We start from the raw sequence: 19154 nt of genomic DNA, 5'->3' as shown, positions 1-19154 counted from the left end.
AAGACTGTAGGAACCCTGCAGTGTTTTTATGATCCCTAAGACATTCATTTCTGAGTTTGTAGTTGTGACATGGGTTTTGTGAGGGTACGTTGTAGTTACCTCATCTATATTCTGGAAACATTTCACAGTTTCAGGAATGTGTCCTGTCTGGGTTAAATTAGAGTGCCTGAAGGCTGCACAGACTGTATCTAAGAAATGTTAGAGTTAATTGCTCTCATAACATGAGTGTAATCTGTGTAACTTAAGTACAAATTTTACTGATCCATTGAGATCTATATTTATATCTATCTATTTATCTATCTATCTATCTATCTATATCTATCTATATATATTAGTTTAAGTAAGCTATCATACCTTTGAACAAAGTTTAAATTACTGCTTTAAGATGTACAATATTTGTTTTTAAAAAATACAATGTATTTTTCACTGAGTTAAGTATTACAGTTTTTTTTCCATTTGAAGTGAAAAATTTTTTTTAAATTTTATTTTATAATTTAATTTAATCTTACATATCAGCCATGGATTCCCTTGTTCTCCCCCCTCCCACAGTATTACAGTTTTTTAATACAGCAAATACATACTGAAGAAAACAGTTGCTTTGCTTACTCAGTTATAAGGGGATACTGTTTCCTTTTGGTAAATGCATACTATTACTAATATTTAGTTTGACCTGTGTCCCTCCCTTTATTAGATTGTTCGGAAAAAAGCGTTGCCGGATACCAGTGAAGATCGCGACACAAAGGAAGCTCTGAAGGAGTTTGACTTCCTCGCCGCGTCAGAGGAAGGCGACAGTGAATCCAGGAGTGCAGGCGACGGAACCGACTGGGGTAAGGAGCGTCCTGGAGGGTCGAGGGCGTGCAGAGTTAGTGTGTTACCAGGAGGGCAACACTCCAACTCTGAAATGTCACACGTCAGTGATTGTCTAGGGTATGTGGTTACCTGAAGGAAAATTGTCTATTTCCTCCTCCTCCTCCTCCTCCTCCTCCTCCTCCTCCTCCTCCTCCTCCTCCAATGTGTAAGGAAGACAGCATGAAGAGAATTTGAATGAAAACATAGGCTATTTTGCTTTCTGCTCAGACAAGTAGAACCCGCTGGTCTAGATTTTGGGCGAAACTTGAGTATGAGAATGTAATAGAGGTTTTCTTATGTCTTACGTCTTCTACATAAAACAAATTATATTAAAAAATTATCGTTTCTATGCTTTTTCAGGTTTTTATAGATCATGTAGGCACAGTTTTGGGGGTTTTGTTCAGAATGCTTTAAATTGCTCTAAATATCTAAAACTTCTAGCAAGCATTAACACAAATATTTGGGGAGAACTGTGATAGATTATTGTAGTACTTTAAAGAATTGTGATAAATCCTTCAAAAGTGATCAGTTTGTCAGGTTTGTGTATATGTGCGTAAAAGAGAGAAAGAAAAAGAAGGGAGCTGCCTAGAATTTGCTCCAGTGTTTATTGAGAGAATGTAATGTCAGTTGTAAGAGTGTTTTAAGTGTACCTCTGAAAAGGCTTCCTTAGTGTTCGTAAAAGATGAACCAATGATTTCTTTTGTTTGAAATACTTCCTTAATGTTTTGTCCATAAAGATCAAGGTTTCTATAAACATGACACAAATACTATTTTATGGAATTGTTGAGTGCCATTTAGATGTAGATGTACCACATTATGAGCTTTTCACTGGCTTTTGTTCAGGCAGCTACTTTAAGTATCAATCCAGTAGATTCAAGAGCTGGAGCCCAGACTAATTCTACAACATGGTATTACTTACGTCCAGCAAAATCTTACTTCACACTTTTAGCTACAAACATTAGAAATACTAATTTGAGCCTTAATTTTTTTTAAAAAAAAATACTTGTTCTCTGAAGAAAAGAAATGAAATAATTCTAAAGCTAAAAAGGAAAAAATAAGATGTATTTTTCTTTTTGACTTACATTAAAAATTTTCTTTCTTCACACTTGTTTGACATTCATAGTGACTGGAAAGGCTCTTTTGGGTAAGTTCAGGGAACAGGCTTCCTAATATTTTTTAATAATAAAATCCCTGTCTTCTAGCTTTTTTTCTGTCAGAACTCTGTACAATGAAAACTCCTTACAGTCACTTTAAAGGGGAAAAAATATTTCTCTGTACACTGTGTGTATTTCAGTACACAGGTCTGTACAATGTGTTTATCCCAGTATACAGGTGTATATACTATGTGTATCCTAGTACACAGGTGTGTACACTGTGTATTCCAGTACGCAGGTCTGTACAATGTGTTTATCCTAGTATACAGGTGTGTACACTATGTGTATCCTAGTACACAGGTGTGTACACTGTGTGTATCCCAGTACACAGGTCTGTACACTATGTATCTCAGTACACAGGTCTGTACAATGTGTTTATTCTAGTACACAGGTATGTACACTATGTGTGTCCCAGTACACAGGTCTGTCACTGTGTGTATCCCAGTACACAGTCTGGAAGAGGCAGATGCTCTGACCAGTTCTTTTTTCTGTTCAGGGTAAACTCCACACATCCCCACCACCTGATCAAAGCCCACTGCCGTGTTAGAGGTACTTGTGGATACTCCTGTTGGGGTGCTAAGCAAGTCACTAGTGTAAGATCTACTTTCTATTTTCGTTGAAATCTGTGAGAGGAGGGAGCTGTTATGTGTCTGGACCCTGCTGTCTTCTCAGTCCTCTGGACTCAACGAGAAGAAGAAGTGCTTTCTAAAGCTTGTTGGCAGGGTTTTGCCCCAACCAGTAAATACTACTATTCTTGTGCAGTAATGTTAGCAGTGATAATTTATTAGACTTTTAAATGGTCTTTATATTTCATTAAATTGTGTAAATTTTCTACTTGTATAGTTTCCTTTCACATCTATCTTCAGAGCATTGTCAGGGACTGGAGCTGTCCTGTCACTGTGTCCATCCGTCTGTCCCACCACCACCACTTTTTGCTCTTTTTTAAAAGCAAAATCTAGAATTATTTCAGATAACTACAATAAGGAACACAACAGGTATCTGAAGACTTTTTTTGAAAATCAAGGAGAAAATGCAGAAAGTCTCTCTTCTGCCCTCTGCGCCTGCACTTATTTCTTGTGGCTTAGGTATTTTAGTAACAACTTCCCAAGTGCAGGAGTTGGGCTTGCATAGCCCTGTGCCACGGTGGGGTCTCAGAGATTCCATGTCTTCCATTGCTAGCCCTGTTGCAGGCATACTTGGTACTGACTTTTCTGCAGGCAGTTGGATTCTCTTTTGTATAACTTATCTGGCCAGAGAGCTGCAGCCCAGCGTTACTTGCCGTACACCGGGACATTTTAATTCAGTGATCATGTGCCAGATCTGTTAGTGAGTGGGAGGGGGTAGAAGCCCGCAGATGGTAGGAGATTTGTTTGTCAGGAGTTTGGCCTGGAATCTCATCTAAATTTTTGTCTTTAGATTTATTTTATTTTATCTGAATGAATGTTTTGCCTACATGTATGTCTGTGTACCATGTGCCTGTCTGGTGCCCGAGGAGGTGAGAAGAGGGCGTGAGATCCCTGGAACTGGAGTTACAGATAGTTATGATCTACCCCTGTGGTGCTTACACTCAAGCTCGGGTCCTCCAAAAGAGCAGTGAGTGCTCTCAACCCCCCTGAGCCATTGCTCCAGCCTCTGGCCTTGAGTTCTTCTTCTTCTTCTTCTTCTTCTTCTTCTTCTTCTTCTTCTTCTTCTTCTTCTTCTTCTTCTTCTTCTTCCTCCTCTTCCTCCTCCTCCTCCTCCTCCTCCTCCTCCTCCTCCTCTTCTTCTTCTTCTTCTTCTTTTTTTTTTTTAAGAATTTTGTAATTGCCAGGCATGATGGTGCACAACTTTAACCCAAGAACTTGGGGGGCGTAAGCAGGTGGATTTCTATGAGTTCAAGGCCAGCCTGGGGCATATAGCGAGTTCCAGGACAGCTAAAACTACAATAGTGAGTGCTGTTATTATGAATCCCTTGAAACTATAAGAAGGCTGATGTTTTTTCTCTAAGAGATAAAATTATTCTAATTTTTAAGAGCAGCCAGTTTATTATTATGTCTTTAAGGCTACCAGGATGGCTTAGCAAGTAAAAGTGCTTGATGCCAAACCTGGCAGCCTGAGTTTGACCCTTGGAACCTACTCCTGACCTCCTCCACATGTGTGCTATGGCTCTTGGGATGGGAGCACACATACACAAAGTGATAAATAAGTAAAATTTTGGAAAGACTTGGTAAAAATTAGCATTTTTTAAAAAGATTTATTTATTTTATGTATATGAGTGCTCTATGAGGGCATCAGATCCCACTAGAGATGATTGTGAACTGGGAATTGAACTCAGGACCTCTGGAAAAGCAGCCAGTGCTCTTGACCACTGTGCCGTCTCTCCAGCCCCCCCAAATTAGCATTTTTAAAATTGGTTAGTCCTTCTGGAAGAATAGACTATTCTCACTACGGATAGATGTTATATCAGAGATCCAACAGACACTTTGCTGAACTAGATTGAAACTTAAATTGCTTTAAAAATAGTTTCTGTTTATTCTGATTTATTTCAGGTAATTCCAGTGTTATTTCAAAAAATAGACTGATCAAGTACTCAGTGTACTGGGTCTTGTAGGTGAAGATCCTGCTCCTCTGATGCCCACTGGTGGATCTCGCATTGTTCATAAAATCAGTAGCACATACCCAAAGTACAAACCTCCTTTTTCTTTCTTTCCTTCCTCCCTCCCTCCTGCGCTCGCTTGCTCGCGCGCTTTCTCTCTCTCTCTCTCTCTCTCTCTCTCTCTCTCTCTCTCTCTCTCTCGACAATTTTTTTTTTTGTTTTGTTTTTTGAGACAGGGTTTCTCTGTGTAGCTTTGCACCTTTCCTGGAACTCGCTTTGGAGATCAGGCTGGCCTCGAACTCACAGAGATCCGCCTGCCTCTGCCTCCCGAGTGCTGGGATTAAAGGCGTATGCCACCACCGCCCAGCGACAATTATTTTTTTTAAAAAGATTTATTTCATATCTTAATAATAACATAATAATAGAAAACAAAATTAACACCTCTGAGTTGAACAAGACAAACAGACAGAAGGAAAAGAGCCCAGAAAGGCATAATGACCGTTCACATACTCAGGAGTCCCATAGAGACTCTAAACTGGAAGCCATAACATACATGCAGAGGACCCGGTGGCGACCCGTGCGGTGCGGGCCCTATGCTTGCTCTTCAGCCTCTGTGAGTTCATGATCTTTGATCCTGTTGATTTAGAAGGCCTTGTTTTCTTGGTGTCCTCCATCCACTCGAGCTCTTACACTGCCTCCTCTTCCGCAGGGTTCCCTGGTCATCTCTGAGGGGAGGCATTTGATGGAGACCTCCCATTTAGGGCTGAGTGTTCTGAGGTTTCTCACTCTCTGCATAGTGTCTGGCTGTGGGTCTCTGTATTTGTTCCCAAATGCTGCAGGAGGAGGCTTCTCCAAGATGGTGGCTCGTCTGCTTCCCTGGCCAGAGTGGCCTGTCTAAAATTCTTGAAAAGACCATTGAAGATGATTTTGTGTAGTCTTTTAATAATAATCTATCACTGTATACATATGATATGAAATTCATTGAAAATGATTATAACATGTTGGACTTAATGAAATTTATTTTTTCTGTCTTTTTCAAAGGAAATGTTTTGTCATTTAGGAAATCAGATTGACCTTTGTTGTTACACTTTGTATGTTATGTATCTGAGTATAAAAATGGCTTTTTTTTTTTTGGGTGAGTGATATTATGAAGAACATCATGATGTCTTTCAGACATTGATTTAGAGTGTTGGATATTTTATTGAAGAAAGACTGTTTGTCTCACTCTGTTTAGAAAAGGAAGATCAGTGTCTGGTGACTGAAGCCTGGAATGTGGACCAGGGAGTAATTACCAAACTGAAGGAGCAGTACAAAAAGGAGAGAAAGGGGAAGAAGGGGGTGAAGAGTAAGTGGAAAACATTGTGTCTCTAAACTACAGACTCTGCATCGCGACATCTCCCGAGGCTTTTCCTCAATGTTTTCCTCAAACTACTTACTCTTTTCATTTCTGCTCCCTCCCGACCGCTATCCTTTGCGCCATCTCTCAGGGGTTGAAATTAAGTGGCAGTGACTTTGAATTAAACAAAAATCGGATATGAATCTGGAACTTTAACAGAAATGTAAACCTCGTGCGAATGTCAGCCTATGCATGTGAACATAGAGATGCGTTGGCTTTGGAAGGTCTGTGCTCAGTCACAAGGATGTTTATTTCCAGTGACAGTTTATAAATCTTATTTAAACTTGATGTGCTCTCAGTCCACCCGAGTTACTGCTTATACTTTCAGATCCTGAGACAAAAAGACGTTAATTTCTACCCCTGAATAGTCCGTGTGTTCACAACATGAAATTCATTTGCCCTCATCTCTATATGCTGTACAGGGCACGCAGTCAAACATCATTGAATTGGGTCTGTTTTCTAGTGTAAATGTTTTGGCCAGCTTAATTAATAGCAGTATTACCAATTATCTTTTTTCTTCTTTTCAATAAAATGTATGCCACATCAGAAACAGAAGCCAAAATTAAATTTATAGCCCTGTGGATCATATAACTCATCATACAAATGAAAAGCTTATCAATAGATCTAGTTAAATATGTAAAATAGAAAAATAAATCCTTTCAAGACCTTGATAAACAATATTCAACAGCTTTTTAGGGGCTGGGATGTAGCTCAGTTCTAGTGGTTCTCTAGAATGCATGCACAAAGCCTTGGACTCATCGCTGAAGCTTCGGAAACTGGGTGTGGCGACACACGTCTGTCATCCCAGCACTATGGGTAGAGACAGGAGGTCCTATTAGCTATGTAAGGAGTTAGAGAACATCCCAGGATACACGAGACCTCGTCTCAAAAAACAAAACAAAGCATCTTCACAGAGAGTAAGATTAAACTATCTTCTTGTGCTTCTACTTACTGATGTGATAAACGTGGCTTTTCCCTTTCATGGCAATAGGAATTTCATCCTTCGAGATGTGAAAATAGTACATCTATTTTCTACAAAATGAGATGAAAATCTAAATTTAGTGAGAAACGGATTTCCAAGTTGTGAAAGACTAGAAGGAAATGCTGTATTCCTTCGTTACTTTTTAATTATGGTAAAACATATCAAGACCAGTCATTCCTGGCAGACCTTGTTTTACAATCTGGTAGTTTTCATTAAAACAGTGAAATATTTATTTAAAATCTTTTTTAATTCATTGAAAAGTCTATGTCCATTATTGATGTTAGCACAATTTTAACAATTACTGAGAGATGAGATCATTTCATGTTATCTCAAAATAGATAAAATCAGAATGAGAAAGATCAACATTAAAACAAAACTGTTTGATCCTTCTATTGAAATATGCTAAAAACTTTAAACTTAAAAAATATACTGAGACATGAATTGCTATGGCTTTTAGAACCAGTCCAAGTCAGTTAAACTAAAATGTTGAGGAAAATTTGTATATCATGCATTAGAGATTATTTCCAGATTAAATCAATGTCAGTATATTTCTTTGGGTCATTATGTAATAAAATGAGTATCTTGGAATGTAAAGATCTTTTAGTTGGAAAGGTAGCCAAGATTTGTGTGGAACTCATCTACTCTTACGTTGTGGTTAGAATTTAGATCTAAAACTGCACCATTTGACTGGAATAGTCTTCCTATGAACAGAAGCAGTTGGATTCCCTGCACTTGGGGAGTGAGATGCGGATTGAAATGTATATATAGTACATGGGCTTTTTAAGTGGAGAAGTGTTAACTCTGGGAGAGAAATGAAATGCCTTGCACTGAGGATGAGTGTAGTCCTAGGTCAGCACATTAGTTACTGTTTTCACTTGTTATTTTGTTAAAACAGTAGTATGAGGACAAGTGAAGATCTGTGATAAAGAGAAAAAGGAAGTAAAGCTTTGAATTTGTACACGGAACATTTATTCATAAGCTACCAAAATAGACTTTTTAATTGAGCTGTTACCCACTGTAAACTGGTTGTTTTTAATGGGTCTGGTGTAAGTATATCCAGTCAAATTGTGTACTCAAATCATACTATCTTAAATTTTTCTAGGTATTAGTGAAAATTGCTTAGAAATAGTTGTATTCTTTGCTGGTATAGGAAATACCATAACGGACTATGGGTAAGATTTTCCCATTCTTAATTAAACTTGTAACAGGAAAAACTACCGAAGATCTGTTTCAGCCTCTATCCTATATAAAACAGTCAAAACAGGGATGTGGGAGAATGAAGAACCAAAGCCCAGGTAAGTAACCAGCAGGGCATGAGACTTCACGTGGGTTCCATTGCAGGCTGTAGCAGTGAATGAAACTGAGCCGCAGGGGTCTATTGTTTACTGGAGTTCACATTTGGTTCATGATCTCTGATTGTCTTGTCTTCATTTAGACCAGTAGTTGTTGGTTTCTTGTAGATAAGTGTGACTTTTAATGATACATACTGGACTTGACATTCTTTTCATGTAGTGCTCCCATTAACTTAATTTACAAAAATATATACTTAAATATAACTTTTCCAGAAATAGTCAACTCTTAAAATTTGAAAATAACTGCTCCTCATTGATCTAGTAGGGTGTTTGAAAGGTAGATGTTGGCAGATGTGAACAAGTTTATTGTACGGTTTTTATGAAATGAGTGATTCTGTTTCCTCTTTCTTTCTCCTCTGCCCTCCCCGCTTTTGGCTAGGGCCCAATAGGTCAAAACTACAGGACATGCTTGCTAATTTGAGAGATGTTGATGAACTTCCCTCACTGCAGCCATCTGTTGGCTCCCCTTCCAGACCCAGCAGCTCCAGGCTTCCTGAGCAGGAGATCAGTAGGGCAGATGAAGGTGAGCACCTGGACCTGTGGCTGGGGTGGGCACCTTCGCACTCAGTCTGCACATGGCCACTTTCTTAAGTCAGGGGCTTGACTCCAGAACCAGCTCTTCATTTCTGGTTAGAATATCCCCTAGCTCCATTGACTGAACAGACTGATAACAGGCTTACTCCACTCCAACATTGAGAAAATTGAGTCTAAAAATTGGTACTAAATGTTCACTTTGAAAGACAACATGCTTAATTTGTTATTGATTTAAAAAATGAAGGGACACTGGGCATGGTGACACATGCTTTAATCCCAGTACTCAGAGGCAGAGGAAGCCAGTTCTCTGAGAGTTTGAGGCCAGCCTGGTCTACAGAGCAAGTTCCAGACCAGCTAAGGGCTGCATAGTGAGACCCTGTCTCAAAGCAACAACAACAGAATGAAGGGAAAGCCGTCTGTGTTCATATTTTCTGCTTCCTGTGTTTCCTGTTCCCTCTAGAAGACCTTATCCACTTCATATGGTTTTTTTTTTTAAAGATTTCTTTTTTTTTTAAGATTTATTTATTTATTATGTATACAGTGTTCTGCCTACATGCATGCTTGCAGGCAAGAAGAGGGCGCCAAATCTCATTTCAGATGGTTGTGAGCCACCATGTGGTTGCTGGGAATTGAACTCAGGACCTCTGGAAGAACAGCCTCTTAACCTCTGAGCCATCTCTCCAGCCCCACTTTATATGGTTTTTAACATAGTTACAGCCATCATGTAGAATAGTTCTATTTTGTTTTATGTTTAATATAAAGTCATATATTAGCTGGACGGTGGTGGCGCACGCCTTTAATCCCAGCACTTAGGAGACAGAGGCAGGTGGATCTCTGTGAGTTCAAGGCCAGCCTGGTCTACAGAGTAAGTTCCAGGAAAGGCTCCAGAGCTATACAAGAGAAACCCTGTCTTGAAAAACCAAAACATATGTTGATAATTTTCAAGCTCAGTTTTAATGCTGTATATTATACTTTAGATTTGAAATAAAATCTTTTCTCTTGAATTTTTTGGTTGTTTTTAGTTTTTCGTAGTGCAATTCTGTGGCATATAAATACAAAAAGAGTTCAGGGTGGGAGACGCTTGGTGATAGAGCATCTACCTGTCCCACAGAGCTCAGTTCTATCCCCTGCAGTAGATTAGAGGAGTGAGTGGAGGGGAGAGGTGAGGTGGGGGAAGGGAGAGAGTATTTGCTTGCATATTTAATTGCCTGTTACTAAAGATTCTTCACCCAGCTTTCAGGAAAAGCTTCCATACTTGGTGTAGCATTTGAAATTCCAGTTATTTTTCTAAAAGCTTATTAAGGGTGGCATTGTAACCTGCTTCTTAACTTCTGAGGCCAATGAGAACAATATGCCCACCCACTTAGAGACATGATGTCCCTGTTGCTTTCTCTTCTGACCGCTGACTAGACCTTCCTAGAGTATTAATTAGTTAGTACTAATCCACACCGTGGTCTGTCCCCAGAGTCTTAGGCTTCAGGGACGAGGTCATTTGTATGAAAATGTTAGAAATGAAAAACCAGAAGAAACAAAAGACACCTGCTGAATGCCTGGTCTCCTAGGCACACATGAATTATTTGAAATTTAGGCCTGAAAATTACTGTTTGGACACTTTCACTCCACAAACACGTGGGTTATTTGAACCCTCCAGATGATACACTGCATTCTAGGTGAAGCCCATTTTTCTTAATGCCACTCAGTTTAATTCATATTCTGTTTTATGCTGATAGTGATTTTCTTTTTTTCTGACAAAGATTTTGAGTTTCTGTTACTACTACTAGGTTCTTTTCACTATTTATCCCTGGCTAACCTGAGCTCATTATGTAGACCAGGCTGGACTTGAGGTTCATCTGCCTGTGCCTCCAGAGTGTTGGGATTAAAAGTGTGCACCACCACACCCAGATACCACTACTGTTTTTAAAAGCAAATAACTATTATTTAATGTGTTCAACAAGTAGCTATTATTAAACATGATTAGCTGAAGCACAGAAAAACAACTTTTAAGTCTGCTGTGTACTCGATATGATTAACTTGCTTCTTTGTTTAAAAGATAACATCTTTTTAGCAAATGCCTTGAATTGTTAAATTTATCTTAAATGTTTCTAATCAGTAAAGCAACCTCCTCTGGAAAGGCGTTTTTTGGAATTGTTTTCTTTCATAAAAATCTTAATTTAGCATTTTGCTTTTCACTGGCTCTTCAGTGATGCTTGTTGAAAAGATTGAAGTGCTGTTTTCAGAGTTACAAAGTAAGAATGTTCAAATTGATTTCACAGTAAAACTCCATCTCAAAGCACAGTTGACATCTATTAAAGTTCTGAAATGGATTTTAAAACCTCTTTAAATGAAATAAAGCATGTGTACTAATGGGAACAGCTCATTAAATCTTCACACTTCAAAATTAGCCACTGACTGTTCATGCCATCACCCAGATCAAGAGGTAGAGTGTTACCAAGGTGGAACATCCTGTGGGGCCCCTTTAACCACCCGTCACTAGATAATGCTGACTTTTCACACTGTGTATCAATTTTTCTCAAGTAGGCACATTGTACAGTTTTTCATTTTGAAATGTCTTCAGTATTTGAGATTATAGAATTGATTAGTTTTATTTTGAATGAGACCAATGGTGTTCGACATATAGCAAGAACCACTTGTTAGTAGACTTCGTAATTGATAGACATTATTTGAGTAATTAGCATGAAATATCAAATAGAAAATTTACTATAATCATACTATTTTCTATATAATAATAAAGGAAAGAACAATAAATTATTAGATTTGTTTCTGTTTTACTTTTCTAATTAGATGCTGCTGCTAGCAGGATAGTGTATGAAAGAGCGGTCTTTAGGACTTTCCTGCTCATGGGATTTCACTGTTTACAGAATTGTCTAACAGTAATGTAAGATAGGGGCATACCCCCTCTGGCCTGTAATTCCAGCACTTAAGAGGCTGAGGCAAGAGAATTGCCTTTGTTCTGGGCCAGCCTGGCTCCAAAAACAAAAATAGAGCAAAAAAAAAGTGTACATGTTCCCTTATCGGAGTGTAATTAAGCAAGAGGTTAGACTAGTTGTGAAGTGTTCGGACGTGTAACTGGGCTTTGTCTCCCTCAGTGGAAGCGCTGACGTTTCCTCCTTCTTCCGGGAAGTCCTTTATCATGGGAGCAGATGAAGCCCTCGAAAGTGAACTGGGGCTTGGAGAATTAGCAGGCCTCACGGTGGCCAATGAGGCAGACTCGCTGGCCTACGATGTAAGTAGTTGTATTTTGTATGTCATCACTGTGTTGATAGAAAAAGATGGTGGAGGTAAAAACCTTTTCACAAGTGTGGGTCTCGGCTTAGTTTTAATTTCAAACTTTGCAAAGACGGATATAAAAATGAGCTTATATTTTCTAAGTAACCTGGAGATTAAAGTTAGAGGCTTTGTCTAGATCTGTAGGTCACTATAGCGTGTGTGTGTGTGTTGGTTTTAGGTAGGGAAAGGAAGTCTCTTTTCCATTGCAAAGTATGAGCTGTGTTTTTGGTTAGGCGCCTGCGATAAGTTGATGTCTTACTTACCAGCAGCGTTTGCCTGCCTCTTCAGTACATTGTCCAGTGTGGGCTCCCTGGGTAGCCCGGCCTTTCCTCATGGCTTGTTGACTTCTTTTCTACGTGTCCCTACAACAGAGCTTGTCCAAATTACCTAGTCTACAATGGCTAGAAGCAGAATTTCCCTTTGTGTACTTTTGTCCTCTCTACCTAAACCACGGAGACCTTATCCAGTAGCTGACGGGACTCAGACATCGTTCTGATGCAAACTCACTTCTCCCCCTCTGGAAAAATTGTTATCTCTTCACCTTATTTCCAAAGGTAGTTCTGTGTTATATTAAACACGCCTGCAATCTATTGCTATACTTTTAAAAAAAGTACAAAATGAATTAATGGCATTTTGGAGGTTCTTGGTCTCATAATTAGATTCTTTTTTAAACCTTGCAGATTCTTTGTGAATGTATATTATGGTTTCAGGTTTTGTGGGATTTCTGTGTGTGCAAACATGTGTGTCTGTGTCTGTATGTGTTTATTGTGCTTTTCCTTTGGTTCTTTGTACTCTGTTCTGTCCTGTCCACTTGTTTTTGTTTTATCTCATTATTTAGATGTCTGGTTTCTAATGAGAGAGAGAAAAGGTGGAAATTCAGATAGGAGGGGAGGTAGGGAGGAATTGGGAGAGAGAAACTGTACTTAGAATATGTTGTATGAAAAAAAAAATCAATTTTTAATAAAAGAAAAAAAGCCATCACCTTCACATCCCTCTGCATCCAGAGTCTGGGCTGTGCAGACTGGCTTGTCTGTGTCATACTGGCTGTAGGTTTTATGTAGTTGAAGTAAAGAGGTTGGCGTTGGCTATGTTCCTACTTGAAAACTTGATTTGGAGAAGACCAAGCTCTCTCAGAGTTGTTGGCAGGCTGTGGTTCTTGCTGGTCATTGGCTGAATACTTTACTGTGTTACCACATGGTCCCTCTATGATGTCCGCACTCTGGGTGCATGTGTGAAGAGAAAATGCAGGCAGGAGAGTAGCTCAGTGATTGCCTTGGATTCTAAACCTCCAAGGCCTCCTGAGGTCTGGTGTGTGACACCATTCTCGGCCATTTTTACATTTTCTATTTCGAGTTTATAAATCTTGTTTCCATCTTGGGGAAGAAAGAATTAAAAGTCACAAAAATGTGATCATATTTTAAATTGACAAGGTGTCTTAGGGTTTCTATTGCTGAGATGAAACACCATGATCAAAAGCACCTTGGGTAGAAAAAGTTTTATTTCTGCTCACAATTGCACATTACAGCCTAAGGAAGGAAGTCAGGGCAGGAACCTGTAAGGGGGAGCCAAAGCAGAGGCTGTGGAAGAAGTCTGCTTACTGCTTACTGGCTTGCTCAGCCTTTCTTTCTTTCTTTCTTTCTTTCTTTCTTTCTTTCTTTCTTTCTTTCTTTCTTTCTTTCTTCCTTCCTTCCTTCCTTCCTTCTTTCTTTTTTTCTTTCTTTTCTCTCTCTCTCTCTCTTTCTTTTCATTTAAGAAATTTTTTTATTCATTTTACATACCAACCACAGATCTCCCTCTCATCCCTTCTCCCGCTCCCCCCTAGCTTCTCCCCCGCCCTCCTCCAAAACAGTAACGCCTCCCACGGGGAGTCAGCAAAGTCTGGCACGTTCAGTTGAGGCAGGACCAAGCCCCTCACTCCTGCATCAAGGTTGTGCAAGGTGTCCCACCATAGATAATGGGCTACAGGGATAGATCTTGATCCCACTGCTAGGGACCTCTCAAACAGATGAAGCTACACAACTGTCTCCTGTATGCAGAGGGCCTAGTCCAGTCCCATGAAGGGTTTCATAGCTGTCCATCTAAAGTTCATAAGTTCCCATGAGGTTGGTTCAGTTGTCTCTGAAGATTTCCCCATCATGATCTTGAGACCCCCTTGCTCACATAATCCCTCTTCCCTCTCTTCGATTTCTGACTTCTGGAGCTCAGCCTGGTGCTTGGCTGTGGATCTCTGCATCTGCTTCCATCAGTTACTGGATGAAGGCTCTATGATGACAGTTAGGGTATTCACCAATCTAATTACTGGGATAAGCCAGTTCAGGCACCCTCTCCACTATTGCTAGTAGTCTAATCTGGGATCGTCCTGTGGATTCCTGGGAATTTCCCTAGCACCAGGTTTCTCCCTATTCCCATGATATCTCCCTCTATCAAGATATCTCTTTCATTGCTCTCCCACTCTGTCCCTTCCTCAGCTCGACCATCTCATTCCCTCATGTTCTCATCCCCCCTCCCTTCTCCCCCCCCATTCCCAGTTTGCTCATTGAGATCTCTTGTTTCTCCTTCCCAAGGAGAAACATATGTCCCTCTTAAGAGTCCTCCTTGTTTCTTAGCTTCCCTAGAACTGTAGGTTGCAGTCTGGTTATTGTTTGCTTTATATCTAATATCCACTTATGAGTACATATCATGTTTTTTTTTTTTCTGAGTCTGGGTTACCTCACTCAGGATGATATTTTCTAGTTCTATCCATTTCCCTGCAAATTTTATGATGTTACTGTTTTTTACAGCTGAATAATAATGTAAAAAAAAATGAGTAAAACCACTGTGTATATGTACCATATTTTCTTTCTCCATTCTTCAGTTGAGGGACATCTGGGTTGTTTCCAGGTTCTGTTAGGAATAATACTGCTATGAACATAGTTGAGTATATGTCCTTGTGATGTGATTGAGCATCCCTTGGGTATATGCCCAAGAGTGGAATAGCTGGGTCTTGAGGGAGATTAATTCCCAATTTTCTGAGAAACCACCATACTGATTTCCAGAGTGGCTGTACATGTTTGCACTCCCACCAACAGTGAGTTAGTGTTCCCCTTGCTCCACATCCTCTCCAACATAAGCTGTCTTCAGTGTTTTTGATCTTAGCCATTCTGACAGGTGTAAGATTGTATCTCAGAGTTGTTTTGATTTGCATTTCCCTAATGACTAAGGATCTTGAGCAATTCCTTAAATTCCTTAAATGTCTTTCAGCCATTTGAGATCCTTTTGTTGAGAAGTCTCTGTTTAGATCTGTAGCCCATTTTTTAATTGGATTGTTCGGTATTTTAATGTCTAGTTCCTTGAGTTCTTTATATATTTTGGAGATCAGCCCTCCGTCAGATGTGGGGTTGGTGAAGATCTTTTCCCATTCTGTAGGCTGTTGTTTTGTCTTATTGACCATGTCCTTTTCCCTACAAAAGCTTCTCAGTTTCAAGAGGTCCCATTTATTAATTGTTTCTTTCAGTACCTGTGCTACTGGTGTTATATTTAGGAAGTGGTCTCCTGTGCCAATGTGTTCAAGACAACTTCCTACTTTCTCTTCTCTCAGGTTCAGAGTAACTGGATTTATGTTGAGGTCTTTGATCCACTTAGACTTGAGTTTTGTGCACGGTGACAGATATGGATCTATTTGCAATCTTCTACATGTTGACATCAGTTATGCCAGCACCATTTGTTGAAGATGCTTTCTTTTTTCCATTGTACAGTTTTGACTTCTTTGTCAAAAATCAGATGTTCATAGGTAATAATGTCAGGGTCTTCCATTGATTCGTTTTTTATGCCAATACTAATTAGTCTGCTTTCTTAAGGCCCAGGACCACTAGCCTAGGGGTGGCATTGCCCACAATGAGCCAGACTCCCCCACGTCCATCACCCATCAAGAAAATGTACCACAGCCTTGCCCATAGGCCAGTCTGCTGCAAGCATTTTCTCCATCGAGGTTTGCTCTTGCCGGATAACTAACTTGTTGATACAGTTGACATAAAACTAGCGAGGACATAGGCTTAAAGGAAAAAAAAAAAAAAAAAAAAGAACCAATTCTTTGACCCAAATTATTTTCTGTCTACAGTTTGAATTGAATTACTTGATTTTGAAAACACTCTAATAATTATGCAAGCTTTCTGTCACTATGACATAATAACATGAACTAAGTAACCTGTTAGGAAGGAAGGCTCACTTGAGTTTCAGTCCATGTTGGTTGGACTTGTAGTGAGGTGTTAGTGTCAGAAGAAGCCGCTTGCTTCATGGTATTCAGGAAACAGGGAGAGGAGAGGCCTGGGCTTCTGCTTCTCCCAAGGATAGACCTTTCAGTGATGTCACTGTCCGGTCTAGGTTCCATCTGCTGAAGACCCTACCTCCTGGGAATGCCGGCCACAGGCTGGTGACCAAGCCTTCAAGAACATTCAGGATGGAAACTGGCGATAGTGAGATCTGTTTGGGATCGTTATTTACCTGCACTTTAGACCGAATTATGCTAACTGTTCTCTTATTATACATTCCTTATGTCTTCAGTGAAAACTGCCATGGTTTGCTAATCTTGATAATTGGTTTGTTGTTTGCTTTAAAAAATACATTGTTTTGAGAGTTGTACAGTGTAATAGTTTAATAGCAAATCACCTATCCCAACCTGATGTTTTATTTTTTTAATAGATAGCAAATAATAAAGATGCCTTGAGGAAGACATGGAACCCTAAGTTTACATTACGAAGTCACTTTGATGGCATCCGAGCCCTTGCTTTCCACCCCATCGAGCCTGTTTTAATCACAGCATCAGAGGACCATACACTGAAAATGTGGAATCTGCAGAAAACAGCTCCAGCCAAAAAGTGAGAAGATTCTGCTTTTACTTTTTTTAAAAAAAAAGATCTAGTTAAATTATTTATGAACAGGAAAAGACATTTTAAAATAATTTTCTGAGCCAGGCAGTGGTGGTGCACGCCTGAGGCAGAGGCAGGTGGATCTCTGTGAGTTCGAGGCCAGCCTGGGCTACAGAGTGAGTTGCAGGAAAAGTGCAAAGCTACACAGAGAAACCTTTTCTCCAAAAAACAAAAATAATGATAATAATAATAGTAATAATAATAATAATAATTTTCTGTTATATTTCCCAAATCTCTCTTCTGGTTCTTTATTCTTTTTTTTTCTTTTTTTCTTTTTTTTTTTTGGTTTTTTCGAGACAGGGTTTCTCTGTGTAGCTTTGCGCCTGTCCTGGAACTCACTTGGTAGCCCAGGCTGGCCTCGAACTCACAGAGATCCGCCTGGCTCTGCCTCCCGAGTGCTGGGATTAAAGGCGTGCGCCACCACCGCCCGGCCAGGTTCTTTATTCTTTAACATGTCATAGGTAAATCCTCCAGACAGTCTAAGGGTCTTTTTTTTTTTTTTTTTTTTTTTTTTTTTTTTGTTTTTCGAGATAGGGTTTTTCTGTGTAGCTTTGCGCCTTTCCTGGAACTCACTTGTTAGCCCAGGCTGTCCTCGAACTCACAGAGATCCTCCTGGCTCTGCCTCCCGAGTGCTGGGATTAAAGGCATGCGCCACCACCGCCCGGCCAGTCTAAGGGTTTTTATATGATGGTTCCCAAGGGTTTGTGAATGCTGATTACAGTCCTTATGCATAAGCGTTTCGAGTGACTGTTTTATTTATAAGCGGGGCCTCTTGCTGGCAATGAAGATTTCTATTAATGTAAAGAGATATAAGTAGGAACAGGTAGCATTATTAAACCTCACGCTGGTCCATTATTTACAGAGTTTGGATTTACAAAGTGAAGACACGGTAAAGGACTTTCCTATGGCCTTAGCTTTTTCTCTGACAACAAGTTTTCCATACTCACCGGTTTGTCTGAGCTGAATCAGGATACTGTTGTCTTTGCTTGGCTGTTCATTCTTGGCTTAGTGTATGAACGTCAACAGGCACGCTGTCCTATAAACTGTTTCCTTAGCTTCCAAGCTAGAGCAGGTCTAGTTGATGAGGCCCTTCTGGAGCTCACCCTCCATGGATCCATCCCCTCATCCAGAACCAGCCTCCACCAGCAAGGATCCCTCTGCTGTGTGAGGCACAAAGTACAACTAAGAGTATAACAGACCATAACATAGGCGCCACAGAAGTTGTACTGCTTGTAGGAGATGCTGCTGCCCAGTTTAAAAGGCACCAGTCAGGACAGGACAAATGCTGGATACAGAGTGTGCATGAGGGTCAGCAGAGGGGTTATTCCCTTTGATACGCTGTGCCTTTGCCTGTCTGGTTGCCAAGTCACCGTATGCTAGTTCTGATTCCAGCTCAGTCATATGGAGCTAAATATAAATGTCTGATTTAGGAAAATAGCAAAAACAAATTAATAAAGTATCTACACAAGCAAATAACAGTAGCCTAGTGACCTTTGAGCTGAGTGACTTGAGGAAAGATAATGTGTACTTACAGATTCCTGCAACATGATGTAGCAAATGGTGAGTTCTTGTCTTTAACCAGTGTCTAGGATGAATCCTTGCTATTGGGTAAGGCAGTACACTCAGAGTCCAGTTCTTAGTAATGAACTGATGACTTGGCAGTTTCCCCAGAATGTTAACCTTCATGAAAACACAGGGAAGTTAAAGTACCGTTTGCTGAACTCCTGCTGTGTGTATAGTTCAGGCCTTGACTTTCTATATTTAGGTTGTTATTCATGTTGAATATTTGATACTATCTAGATTTTGTTTTATTTTAAATATAGGATAATTTGAAGTTCTGAAATAATTAAAACTTCCCTGTATTAGTCAATTAATGATATAACTGGAAATTACATTCTGAAAATTACCCTTCACAGCCCTGTTTTCTCTTGTGAATGATGCTCTTTCTCCCATTAGTGGATGAATTGTAACAGTGTGAGGAGGCCCTGTAACATTAGTGGACATATTGGAACTGTGTGAGGAGGCCCTGTAACATTAGTGGACATATTGGAACTGTGTGAGGAGACCCTGTAACATTGGACGAATTGTAACAGTGTAGAGAGGCCATGTAACGTTAGTAG

General features: G+C 39.8%; 1 protein-coding gene across 2 annotated transcripts in view; it reads left to right on the top strand.

The window, feature by feature from the left end:
• The window catches only part of Strn (striatin), an 87236-nt gene that overhangs the window by 54649 nt on the left and 13433 nt on the right, over nucleotides 1-19154 (top strand). Inside the window, exons 7-12 of one of the 2 annotated variants that reach the window (XM_052746305.1) lie at nucleotides 692-827; nucleotides 5813-5923; nucleotides 8165-8251; nucleotides 8688-8831; nucleotides 11950-12086; nucleotides 16808-16983. In XM_052746305.1, coding sequence (XP_052602265.1) covers nucleotides 692-827; nucleotides 5813-5923; nucleotides 8165-8251; nucleotides 8688-8831; nucleotides 11950-12086; nucleotides 16808-16983 — 791 coding nt within the window. The remainder of the gene's footprint in view (nucleotides 1-691; nucleotides 828-5812; nucleotides 5924-8164; nucleotides 8252-8687; nucleotides 8832-11949; nucleotides 12087-16807; nucleotides 16984-19154) is intronic. The other variant, XM_052746306.1, reaches the window with a different exon arrangement.

The sequence above is a fragment of the Peromyscus californicus genome, unplaced genomic scaffold (genome assembly GCF_007827085.1).
Source record: "Peromyscus californicus insignis strain IS unplaced genomic scaffold, ASM782708v3 Scaffold_1__1_contigs__length_55948999, whole genome shotgun sequence".
NCBI lineage: Eukaryota > Metazoa > Chordata > Mammalia > Rodentia > Cricetidae > Peromyscus > Peromyscus californicus.
The sequence above is the reverse complement of the archived record's forward strand: the minus strand, read 5'-3'. Positions and strand labels throughout refer to the sequence as shown.